At 42.4% G+C, this 13,574-nt stretch overlaps 1 protein-coding gene across 2 annotated transcripts in view; it reads left to right on the forward strand.

The window, feature by feature from the left end:
* The window catches only part of traf3ip1 (TNF receptor-associated factor 3 interacting protein 1), a 108,041-nt gene that overhangs the window by 68,290 nt on the left and 26,177 nt on the right, over positions 1-13,574 (forward strand). Inside the window, exons 10-13 of one of the 2 annotated variants that reach the window (XM_060930281.1) lie at positions 591-686; positions 8,629-8,764; positions 10,914-10,950; positions 11,067-11,143. In XM_060930281.1, the coding sequence (XP_060786264.1) occupies positions 591-686; positions 8,629-8,764; positions 10,914-10,950; positions 11,067-11,143 (346 nt within the window). The remainder of the gene's footprint in view (positions 1-590; positions 687-8,628; positions 8,765-10,913; positions 10,951-11,066; positions 11,144-13,574) is intronic. The other variant, XM_060930282.1, reaches the window with a different exon arrangement.

The following is a 13,574-nucleotide window of genomic DNA, read 5'->3' on the forward strand; positions in this document are numbered from 1 at the left end:
AGTCCGCCTCCGACGACGATTTCAGCAGCATGGCACCACAGACAACATGCCACATGCACGCAGGCCACGTGTCACCACTCCAGCACAAGACCGGCATATCCGTCTGACCCACCTGCGTGATCGGTGCCGGACTGCAACACGGACCGCAGATGAGACCATGGGGAGACACAATCGCAGGGTCAGCAGTCAAACTGTAAGAAACCGACTCAGAGAAGCTGGCCTCCATGCACGTAGACCTCATCGAGGATTGGACCTGACTGCTGGGCGACGACGTTCTCGTCTGGACTGGGCTCGGGCACATAGAAAATGAAAATGAATTTCTATCTGAACATTTGTATTTCATAAAATATGGACCGCTGCGTTTATATTTTTGTTCAGTGTATAAACCCTTCTCATGACATCACTGCATGTGACTGAGCATGTTGGGTACAGTGTCATCTCAGTGATGTCTAACATAATACTGTGTTTAGCAGACTGCAGTATAAAGTACCTTGTTTTCACCTTGTTCACTTTGCAAACGCGATCGAACCAGCCGTATTGTGGATTTAGCCTTATTCAGAGGTGTAATAAAAGCAGTGTGCTTTTTGAAGCAGCAGCAGGAGGATAGCACGGCCCAGCAGTGCGAGACCAGCCCCGCCCCGAGTGAGGAGGCAGGAGAGCTACACTGACGCAGGCCCTGTGGAGAGGTGAGTGTTTAGTAAAACAGGTGTGTGTGTGTGTGTTTGAATAACAATCGAAAGTCTCAAACTTACAAAGCTCTGACAAACAAACTGCATTGTGTCAGGAATTAATATGGCATTCTGCTATAGGACAATAACCAAATAATTCAGAAGGGCTGGTGTGGCGGGGTGTGGCCTGACATGAAGCAGAGTTACTGCTACCACCTTGAAGTTGATTATTTTCCTTTCGTATAAATATGCAGGCGATTTATAGAAAATCGTGCATACTGATTGGCCGAGAAATTCGGACTATTTCTCGATAATCACCTCGTTAAAATGGCGGCCAGTCGCTTTGTCACTATAAGTGAGGAAGAATTAGAAATTATGCAAGAAAATGCTGTTCCTAAAAGCACCAAAGATGTGCTGAAGTTTGGTCTAATGCTGCGTTCATGTGCTATGGGAATTATGGTAAATACCAAACGCCAACATGGAAAGCACACATGAACGCCCCCTCTTGTGGTATTTTCCACTGGGCAACTCGTAGAAAATTTTGATACACGAGTTGCCGAGATGAGATGAACTTTAACCTTTTCAACATGGCGGCGAGCGGTACAAGACACTTGAATGCTAAGCATTGTACGCTACTAAAGTTTTTTTTTTTTACTAGTACTAGTGGGTAGTTTTTGGTGTCTATGCAATGTTGCGTCATTAACAAGTGTAATATAATACGTTAGAAATCCGTTTCCTTTAAAAATGTGTTGTTATGGTTTGTTTTTACCTATCCAGAGCAGACGCTATTGCTAACTATTGCTAACTTGAATCTGGTCCACCATCTTTAATTTGTCAACAACAACAAAAGCATGTGAACACAACACACTGGTAAATACCACTTCCCAACTGGAAAATATCATCTTCCCATAGCACATGAACGCAGCATGTAACTCTTCAAAGGGAAGGTGGAATTGTGAGTTATTTTATCGAAGTCTGCATGAGCCTTTATTAGATTTGCATGCTGCTTTTGAAGATTGAAATCATTTTTTTTCCCCCTTTCTCTAAATAATGACCTGCATATTTCAGGGCTCGAAATTCATATATATTTTTTTCACCAGCCAGCCGGACTAGTTACCTTCCAAAGTAACTCGCCAAACAGAAAATCACAGGGTTCCCGCGGGGTCTTAAAAAGCCTTAAAAGCATTGAATTTAAGAATTTGGAAATACTACCTTAAAAAGCCTTGAATTTTAATGTGTAGGTCTTAAAATCTGTGCACGGTATCACTACGTTCACACTGCAAGGCTTAATGCTCAATTCCGATTTTTTTGTGAGGTTGTTCACATTAACAAATATATGCGACTTGTATGTGATCCTCAGTATGAACGAAAAGCGACCTAAAAGTGTTCCGCATGCGCATTGCAGGATACGACGACGTCACACGCAGTGAGCATGGCCAGTGTTTACGGAAGTAACCTAAAGTTTCCTGTGTATGACAGTAGCCAGCATGGAGCACCTGGCGATGATGCAGTTGTTGTTGCGACGGAGCCAGAACATGCACAATAGCCTGATGTTAAGGAGGAGGTTGAGAAGGAAGAGGGCAAGGGTTTTGGCTCAGGCGTTCTGCGGGGTAGTGACTGCAACCTCCGTTCAAAGGAACATCAAAGCCATGTTGTTGTAACTTTTTTTGAGAGACCCGCCGCCTACATCAGCGCAGAATAGTGACGTTTGTGGCTTGTTGATGACGTGTAAGTCGGATGAATGCGACCTGGCGGTTCAGACTGAAGTCGCATATGAAAAGATCAGATAGGAATCGGAATTAGGACCACATATCCAAACGGCCTGGGTCGGATTTGAAAAAATCGGATTTGTGTCGTTCATATTGTCAATAAAAGATCGGATACAGGTCACATATGGGCGAAAAGATCGGATTTGAGTCACTTCAGCCTGCAGTGTGAACGTAGTGAATGTAACTTCTCCGTATAGAATTTCTCATTATTTTTTAATATCTTAACCGCCATTTATTTTGGTAAATAATGTACCGGTTGCCTAAGTAAGTAAATAAGTGGCGGAATTGGAGCTGTGGGCGGAACCATGCTATCGCACGCACACCCCGAGGGCAAAATTCTTTGAACACACATCCCTGAACTTGTTTGGCGCACGGTAAAAGGAAAGTCTGGAGAATTAAGTCTAAAAGTATAAACGAAAAGTCTATAGCCTACATATAGGCCTATCTATGGAAAAATGGGCAAATGTAAGTTTAACGAGGCATGGAGGCATCATATTTCATTTCGTGAGTGGGTAAAACCTGTCGATGGCAGTGTATTCGAGGCGTTTTGCTGTGTGTGTAAAAGGGCGTTTAAACTCGGCACAATGGGTGTGAAGGCGCTAGAATCGCACGCGAAATCATCAAAACACACAGCATGTATGAAAGAGAAACAGCGAACGCCTTCCATCGCCAGTGTTTTTCGGCCAGCCGAAGCGGCAGTCAACGTTAGCCAACTACCTAGCATGGCTAATGCCAGCCAGCCCGTTGCTAGTGTAGTCCCTCATGTAACGACTGCAAGAGTAGATCTGCGCACAACATTTGGGTCTACACAAACAATGAAAGCGGAAGTGTTGTGGACTACACACAATTGCGCAACATCAGTCCTATAATTCGAACAAGGGTATCTCGGAGTTGTTAAGGTGCATGTTCCCGGACTCCGATATTGCTCAGAGCTTCAGATGCGGTGCCGACAAGACAGCCTACATCGCAAAGTTTGGTCTCGCGGTCCACATCAAAGACGAGCTGGTGTCTAAAGCCAACCAATCGCCGTTTGTGTTGCTGTTCGACGAGAGCATGAGTGAAGTAACGAAAACAAAGCAGCTTGATGTACATGTCCGCTTCTGGGACGAGGGACAGGTCAGGTCCAGATATCTTGGCTCTCAGTTCATGGGGCATTCCACCGCCAAAGACCTGCTGTCGCATTTGAAAGTAAGCACAACCTTTTATTATTATTATTATTTTACATGTTTCTCAATTGATATTGATAAAGCTGCGAAATTAGGTCTTGAATTTGTGTATAAATGGTCTTAAAAAGCCTTGAATTTCACTTGAAGAAACCTGTAGGAACCCTGAAATCAGCTCGCCAAAATTTGTTCGTGTGTGAATTTTACTTCTGTCAAAAATAACGCAAAAGAGAGTAGTTACCATTGTTCATGACTAATGTGCATTTATTTCAAGACCCGAGTATTTTGATACTGTTGTTAAATACATAAATGAGAACAACACCGAGCACCATAATATAATATCAACAAATAATAATATATTGGAAAACTTGGCAACTTGGTGTATGAGTACTGAAAGCAAATATACTTACTATCATGACTATAGCACCCAAAATGTGTCCATGCTTTCTGTATTTAACCATTTATGAGAGAGAAAGCATTAGGAGCTTCATATTGACTAGAAATCAACTTGAAAAAAATTAATTATTCCATAAAAATCATATCGCAGCCGAGGCCTACCCTGCTCCCACGTTTGCTTATAAGTCCTTTGTCGTTTCTCCTTCTCGTACGCTTTATCGGTGGCCTTTTTCTCCTCTTCAGACCGAGGTCGCTTTGTCCCCGTCTCTGGCGGTTTCTGTACACCTTTCAGAAAATTCCATATCGCAACGTCGCTTTGGCAGATGTAGATGTAAACAACAACAAAAACACATGTTTAAATGGGCGATAATGTGGCCACATCTATTGAATTTGATAACGTGATTACCGCGATATTCAGCGAGATGCGTTATATGCATGCGCAGTAGTGAAAAAACCGACAGCCTGACTCATACACGATATGATTCGGAATTCTTCGGTATTTTCCGTCCTGCCAATAAACACATCGATTAACACAGACACGGCACACGCTTAATATGTGGCAGCTTTAGTTGACGGTGTCTGAATTAGGGCTGTGCGATATGGGGAAAAAATGAATATCCCGATAGATTTTTTTTCCATTTCACGATATACGATATATTGAAATCTCCTCTAAAGGACCCCATGAAATCTAACTTTTACTCTTTACTGTTTTCACAACAATCCCTGCAGATTAGATAACATTCTTGGTTAACTTTACTGGTGGTTTTCAACAACACATTTTAAATTTTCATGTTCGTGATTAATCACAATTGAGTTGAAATAAGACTATTTTTATTCAACAAAGATGTTGCACAAACTGAAAAAACAATCTTGAAAATTGCAACATATGGGGTGGCTTTGGAGAACGAGGCCGCTATGGTCATTTGTTTAGCTTGTGGGGGGGTTTAGCTCGTGGGCAAGTAGTTGGGAGTTTAAGAGACTCTTCATACTGTACCGGGTGAGTTTTCAGGTGATGGAACATATTTGTCGTGCTGCTGCCTTTTGTGATGACAGGTTTTTTTGCACACTTTACAAACTGGCATTTGCTGTTCCACATCCTCCTCGCAATATCCAAAAAAATGCCAGATGACTGACCCCTTACTAGTTCTTTTAGGAACCAATTCGTCCGCTTCCATTTTTAATTTGTCGCTGAAATTAAGAGCTTACACGGTAGCCTATGCAACACCAGCGATTGCACGAACTGAGTCAGCGCTGTAAACCGAAACTAGAAAATCTTCCCGCAAGTTCCTTTCAGCACCGAGATGTCGCACGGGATTGGTTGGCGAGTGCGTGACATTATTGTTTTTTTTTTTTTTTTTTTTACCTTTAGGCAGCCTCTCACGTTCCTGCCTGAGGGACAGGGAGAAAACCACCGGAAAATGTTTTAAACAAACACGAAACAAACTTAAGTCGCAGATGATCATAAAGTACTCGATAGTTACGATATAATAATTATATATATCTCACACAGAATTTTCGGAGATATATCGAGTATATTCGATATATCGCACAGCCCTAGTCTAAATCTTCGCTTCATATATATTTTTTATGTTCAACTAGCCAGCCGGGCTGCCTAGTGACAGGAATTACCCGCCAAATGACAAATTAAGTCGCCTCGGGTGACCGGACCACCGCGAATTTCGAGCCCTGTATTTATATTAAAACAATTATCCGCCTCAGGCTCGGTCAATATTTATGATTATTATACATACAGAACACTTTTTTCCATGGAATAAAAACGTGTTCTGTTCCCTTCTCATGGGTTTCATTCATTTGATTCGATAGCATGCAATATTATTATCATATCGCCTATCCTACGTGTATTATGTCACTTTACGTAAAACTTCCGCACTAGCGAGCGACTGGGACAATTTGTAAACAAACATGGCCGCCAGGTTTGCTTCGTTAAATATGGAAGATTTTGAGAGAATTTTGAAAGAGAAAGACGCGTTGAACACCCAAAAGGAATGTGTATGTATAATAATAATAATAATATTGGCTGGCTTTTTTCGCGGTATATCAGATATATTCCATTCAGCTACTCGTCTTTGACTCGTTTAATATCATGCGAGCTGAATGGAATATATCTGACAGACCACTCAAAGCCAGTCAATATTATTTAAATAATAACCTCGACTTCGTCTCGCTTATTATTCTTCATAAATGCGAAATAAAAGTCTCCTGAGAGAAGATGCCACCATATCAACAAGTAAAGCTTTTTTTTTTTCCTTTTAAATTTAAGTCCATTTATGTGGAGCCGTAAAAGTCCTTATGAGAATTGGTGCATTAATATAAGCTTGTGATTGATTTGTCTTGCGGTCAGCACTATTGTCAGAGCTGCTGTTATAGAAAATGAATCAACACACCAGAATTGAACAGTGCTGTGGGATTTAAAAAAAAAAGGGCATAAATGATCAGTCTCATCCATCTCTGGATTGTTCATGTTTCTTTAGGACGGACCACAAATTCAATCAAAGCAAAAATACTTAGTTATTTTATTATTATTTATTTATTTATTATTATATCATCCGGCTGACAGGCGATAAGCTTATGCCATCATGTGTTATCCAGCCCTCCGGAGTTGTCCAATACATTACATTACAGGCATTTAGCAAACACTTTTATCCAGAGCGACGTACAACGTACCCGGAGCAGGCTGGGGAGCAGTTGGGGTTAGGTAGATGCCTTGCTCAAGGGCACTTCAGCCATTCCTGCTGGTCCAGTGAATCAAACCAGCAACCTTTTGCTCCCAAAGCTGCTTCTCTAACCCTTAGGCCATTACTTCTCCCTATTTCACGAAAATCACTTCTTCTCTCTCAATTCTTCACCGTTTTTTATGCCTCCGCCACCGTAAGGTGCAGGAGGCATTATGTTTTCAGGTCGTCCATCTGTCCGTGCGTGCGTCCGTCCATCCCGAAACCTTGTGAACGCGATATCTCAAAGGCTAATGAAAGGAATTTCACCAAACTTTCACCATTTGTGCACTTTGGGACAAACATGAACTGATCAGATTTTGAGATCAAAAGGTCGAAGGTCAAGGTCACTGTGAGGTCAAATGTCTGTCCGAAAACCTTGTGAACACAATATCTCCAAGGCTGATGCAAGTAATTTCACCAGGTCAAGATTACTGTGAGGTCAAATGTCTATCCCCAGATCACAACTTAATAAGGCGTGTAGTCTACCGGGCGGAGGCATCCCCATCGACGCCGTTGGCGTCGAGTTCTATCTAGTTATTCTTTTTTGACAGGAAGGTAGGTCTGCCTTGGGTGCATATACTATAGCTTCTACCCAAATTTGTATAATTGCAATTAATAATGAAGATATGGAGTAATTAAATAAACCCTAACAAGCAGTTTCCACACACATCAGTTGTTCTCCTTCATTCGCTTCTTCACTGATTTTGATTCTTTCTGGTATGAAGGTAGGGGTACAGAGGGTGCTTATAACTTCTGAGCTATATTATATGCACCCAAGGCAGACCTACCTTCCTGCCAAAAAGAATAAAAATTGGTGAAGAATTGAGAGAGAAGAAGTGATTTTTGTGAAATGGGGAGAAGTAATGGCCTAAGGGTTAGAGAAGCAGCTTTGGGAGCAAAAGGTTGTTGGTTTGATTCCCTGGACCAGCAGGAATGGCTGAAGTGCCCTTGAACAAGGCATCTACCTAACCCCAACTGCTCCCCAGGCTGCTCTGGGTATGTTGTATGTCGCTCTGGATAAAAGTGTCTGCTAACAGCAGCACGGTGGTGTAGTGGTTAGCACGGTCGCCTCACAGCAAGAAGGTTCCGGGTTCGAACCCAGCGGCCGGCGAGGGCCTTTCTGTGTGGAGTTTGCATGTTCTCCGCTTGTCTGCATGGGTTTCCTCCGGGTGCTCCGGTTTCCCCCACAATCCAAAAAGAATAAAAATCGGTGCAGTTAGGTTGATGTGGGGCGGCCTTGGGCTGAGGTGCCCTTGAGCAAGGTATCTGACCCCTGACTGCTCCCCGGGCGCTCTGGTGTGGCTGCCCACTGCTCTGTGTGTGTGTGTGTTCACTGCTTCAGATGGGTTAAATGCAGAGGATGAATTTCACTGTGCTTGAAGTGTGCATGTGATGAATAAAGGTTTAAATGCCCATTCTACCCAGATTTGCTTAATGACAATTATTAATGAAGTTATGGACGAATTAAGCCTTAATACCTTAAGCAGTTCAACAAAAATCGCTTCTTCTCGGTCAATTCCTCGCTGTTTTGGATTCTTTCTGGCAAATAGGTCGGTATTCCTAGGGTGGATATAGCTTCTGTATATAGCTTGCAACATTTATTGCGCAAGGTGGCCCACTTTAGATTGTTCCTTCTGGACTCGACAGGGCCGGAGTGAGCTACGCAGTCATCGACAGTCTGGTTATGCTTATTCCGTGATGGTGTTTTTCTCCGTTCATCTTTGCAAGCCATCTATAACTGGTGGTTATTAAGTTCGAACTCTTAATTTTAAGGACTGTTTTTTTTTTTGTTTGTTTTTTTTGTTAGTTGAGCAGTGGCAGCTTTTTGCATTTTCTAAACCAGGAACAATGAAATGAAGTATTTACCTGTGCGAAAACGATTTTTCCGTCTTCACAGACTGGGCAGTGCCAAGCCTTCCTCTGCGGTCATCGTGGACAGCAAAAAGCTCTCAGAGGATGAGGAAGATGAAGACGGGCAGTTTGTGGTGCAGGAGGCAGGTTCGCTTCCCCCTGACATGCCTGAGCTGGAGATGGTGAGCATTTTGAGGCGTGTTATGGATATGGATTCAAAGTTTCAAATGGCAAATAGATATATAGCGTTGTGCAAAAGTCTTTGGTACATGTCAAGAAATGCTATAGAGCAGACCTGGGCATTTTACAGCCCGCGGGCCGCATCCGGCCCTTTGGTTCATTCTGACCGGCCCGCGTAAGGTTAATTAGAAATTACAAAATAAACGTATTTTCTAATTTTACCCCATGCATGGACTGAATGTGCATTGCTTTTATTTTGAAGTTGTGTTCAACAAAAACGCAATGCACGCGACATGAACATGACATGAAATCCCCCGAAACCTAATCCCGCGATAACTACTTCCGTAATTTGTCCAGACCAACCACAAACTTGTACGTCATCCTTCAAACGGTCCAGCCAATCACATAGTGTGACGTCACCAGCAGGCGCCGGAGCCCGAGCCGATCTGTAGATCTGATTCCTACACCGAATCGACTGATGATCATCTGTCAGCTGTGCTTCGCATCTCCACCTCAGACATTTAATCTGACTTTGATGCACTCGTTAAAGACCAACAGAGACTAGATTATATATCATCATTATAATATGATGTATCTTGCTTGATATTTGGAGTAGAAAGACAATATTGTGATGTCTTTATTGTGTTTTGGGGTGAATGTGACTGAAAAAAAATGGTACAAACGTTCATATTTTGTTAACCATTGTTTTGGGAAATTTAATTGAATAAATTACATTTTTTGTAAGGCGACCTCGTTTCTTCCATACTCTTACCAGTCTTAGCAGCTTGTAAAAACAATGTTATTTATTGCTTTATATAAAGAAATACAATTAATATTATGCAGAATTTAGTTCAGCCTTTTGGTCCGGCCCTCCACAAAATCTTCTGTTTCTCATGTGGCCCCATGGAAAAAATAATTGCCCACCCCTGATCTATAGACCAAAAATGGCTTAAAAAATAATGAAATGAAATGTTTCAAAAAACTAGGAAAAAACAATCAGTATTTGGTGTGAGACGACCCTTTGCTTTAAAAAAAAAAATGGTGGTCCTCAGGTCCAATGAGTGCAGTTTGATAAGGAAATGATCTGTAGGTTTTACTGAGCATCTTACAGAACCAGCCACAGTTCTTCTGGACACTTTGACTGTTGCACTCGCGTCTTCATTTTGCACCAAAACCCAGCAGCCTTCATGATGTTTTCTTTTTTAATCTGAAGAGTGCGCGCTTATGTAAAATGCTCTTCAAATACAAAATTTTTAAAAATTTGTGCTGGAAAACAAACGTTTGGGTGGGGTTTACATTAGACCGTATCAGCGGATCATCAGATTAACGTTTTTAAAACGATTAGTGTGCACACAGCAACGCCAATACACGATTCGCGTGCACACAGCAACGCCAATACACGGATACGCTCGGCTCCGCAGGCATCCTGCGCTCCAAATCACTCCGCCCTGAACAGCGAGTGCCCTCTGGAGGGTGCGCACTCCGGCCCTGCGCAGCTCACAGAGCGCGCGAGTGAAGCGCACGAGCAGTGATTCGGGACTGAGCCGCTGTGTGTGTGATCCCAGCGCACATCACTTACCACTTGCAAGTGGAAGGACGGCAAGCCTAAAGACAATCATAACTACACAATGGGCAGTATTTGCATCAGTATTTGCAGTATTTTCATACTTTTATACTCTTTAATGAAAGGTGATACAAGGCGGAAGTCCGCACCGTTTTTCAGCAGTCACGTCACATGACCAACGCCAGCGAATCAGGAAGGTGGATGTCACAGTGACGTTGTCCAATGACGACGCCAGCTAGAGCTCAGCACAGCGTATCCGCGTATTCTCAATGTTTACACAGCACCGGACCAGACACGATCTGGATTGAATACGTGGACCCTGGCGGATTCCCGTTTCCCGGCGTTTCCCGGCGTTTTAATGTAAACGGACAGTGCATCCGCGAAGAAAACAAGACAGATACGGTCTAATGTAAACTTGGCCTTGGACTCTAAAATGTTTTTCTACTGACTCGATAATGTAGAAATCTATAACAAAGTTTGTACGAATTAAAAATAGGGTGCCTGAAACTTTTGCACAGTGCTATATAAGCTGAATAGACAAACATGTATTGATTATTGATGTGTACATTGATCATTCTGTCCTACAGGGACCAGCAGTTGAATTACAAGGTGATGAGGAACATGGTGAGTGATCAGACCCGTGTGTAAGCCGTGGGCCGGACGTTCATCTCTTGGTCTGGATAGATATGTAATATGTTGTTCAGCTCTGTTTCATGTTACTGATTTCTCTCTCCTCAAAGGTGGGCTTGTGAAGAAAATCCTGGAAACTAAGAAGGATTATGAATCATCGCCCTCCGCTCTGAAGTCAAAAGAGCAGGTAGAACATTTTTGGAATACTGACCCTTTGTCTCCACCAGAGGGCAGTGTTGTGTCAGGCTCCCAGTACCTTTTTTTTTTTGTTTTCTCACAATGGCATTCCATAAATGAAAGTGCGTTTCAAAATGTATGCGTCCAGTGAATGAGTGTTTGTTTCAGAGAATACAGTACCTTAGGGATGGGCTTTTAAGCTAAAAACCTTATCCAGCAAGTCACTAATTTACTAAAGAAAGCAAATTTGTAAATGGCCTGGAATAGGGCAATTTGTGGTTTCAGACCCACTGGTGTTTTTTACCGTGACTGTAGCAACTTGCATAAAACCTCATGGCTCCATAGATTGCATTTTTCACATACTTCATCCCTTTGTGTGTTCCAGTGCGAAAACTAACATGACGTGCAGGTTATTTATTTAGATACCCTGTGTATAAATCTCCAAATCTCGACTTTGGAATCTGGTTTTGTTGAGTTTTGAATTGGTTTTGTTTTCGTACAGGTTTATTGTTACGTGATTGCTCTACATTACGTAACTACATACAGTGGTGCTTGAAATTTTGTGAACCCTTTAGAATTTTCTATATTTTTGCATAAATATGACCTAAAACGAGATCAGATTTTCACACAAGTCCTAAAAGTAGATAAAGAGAACCCAGTTAAACAAATGAGACAAAAATATTATACTTGGTCATTTATGTATTAAGGAAAATGATCCAATATTACATATCTGTGAGTGGCGAAAGTATGTGAGCCTTTGCTTTCAGTATCTGGTGTGACCCCCTTGTGCAGCAATAACTGCAACTAGACCCCGAAGCCGCCGCCAGGCGCCACTAAAACCGCCATTTAGAATTTGAGCCGCCGCCAGCCAATAATTTTGTAAGCCAATTTGAGCCGCTATCTAATAAAATTTGGCTGAGCCACTAAGAATTGTGTACATCAAATAATGGGTTTATCCACATCATGAGCTACAAGAAAAGTGACACAAACATGATCAACTGTACACACTAGTAGTAACACAATAGAGACGTATAGGCATACACTGTAGAGATTTAGAACTGATATCACAGCACAGAGAGCCACCACAAGCTTGCCGTTGTGACTACCTGTCTGGCTTCCCGCCCCTCACACCGTTACCACGATACACTGGGGAACCCGGGAACCCACCCAGAGCATCAATCGACTCCGATATCGACGAGATGGCCACATTCTTTGCCGCTGCTGAGGGAAAGTGTAAAGGTATATTTTTTTTTGTTTGTTTGTTTCACATACTTCGAGATTGATAAAAAAAAAAAAGTACTCCACCACTCTACTTTCATCATAGTAAGATAGCTGCCAGTCCTTCACTGGTCATTGCTAGTGAGAGTAGATAGCTAGATGCCTTCCTCGAACAATCCAGATTAGCTTATTATTAGCATTGAACTACAATCTTGCTAGATTTATATTTACAATCAAGTAAGAGACCAGGGGACCTGTGGTAATTTGCTATTTATTCCCCCCATTTGTTTGATCCGTTCACCCGGATATATGCCACACAGTGACGTCCAGTATCAGCCATTTGTAGCCATAAACATTTTGGTGGCTGCAGCAGCCATTAAGGTTTTGGCTGAGTCAGCTAGCCAGCCAATAATTTCATCAGCCAGCCATTATCCTGAAAACAAACGGCTTCGGGGTCTAACTGCAACTAAACGTTTCCAGTAACTGTTGATCAGTCCTGCACACCGGCTTGGAGGAATTTTAGCCCGTTCCTCCGTATAGAACAGCTTCAACTCTGGGATGTTGGTGGGTTTCCTCACATGAACTGCTCGCTTCAGGTCCTTCCACAACATTTCCATTGGATGAAGGTCAGGACTTTGACTTGGCCATTCCAAAACATTAACTTTATTCTTCTTTAACCATTCTTTGGTAGAACGACTTGTGTGCTTAGGGTCGTTGTCTCGCTGCATGACCCACCTTCTCTTGAGATTCAGTTCATGGACAGATGTCCTGGCATTTTCCTTTAGAATTCGCTGGTATAATTCAGAATTCATTGCTCCATCAATGATGGCAAGCTGTCCTGGCCCAGATGCAGCAAAACAAGTCCAAACCATGATACTACCATCACCATGTTTCACAGATGGGATAAGGTTCTTATGTTTTCCTTTCTCCAAACGTAATGCTTCTCATTTAAACCAAAAAGTTCTATTTTGGTCTCATCCATCCACAAAACATGTTTCCAATAGCCTTCTGGCTTGTCCACGTGATCTTTAGTAAACTGCAGACGAGCAGCAATGTTCTTTTTGGAGAGCAGTGGCTTTCTCCATGCAACCCTGCCAGGCACACCATTGTTGTTCAGTGTTCTCCTGATGGTGGACTCATGAACATTAACATTAGCCAATGTGAGAGAGGTCTTCAGTTGCTTAGAAGTTACCCTGGGGTCCTTTGTGACCTCGCCGACTATT

Source organism: Neoarius graeffei, chromosome 9, assembly GCF_027579695.1.
Source record: "Neoarius graeffei isolate fNeoGra1 chromosome 9, fNeoGra1.pri, whole genome shotgun sequence".
NCBI classification, from domain to species: domain Eukaryota; kingdom Metazoa; phylum Chordata; class Actinopteri; order Siluriformes; family Ariidae; genus Neoarius; species Neoarius graeffei.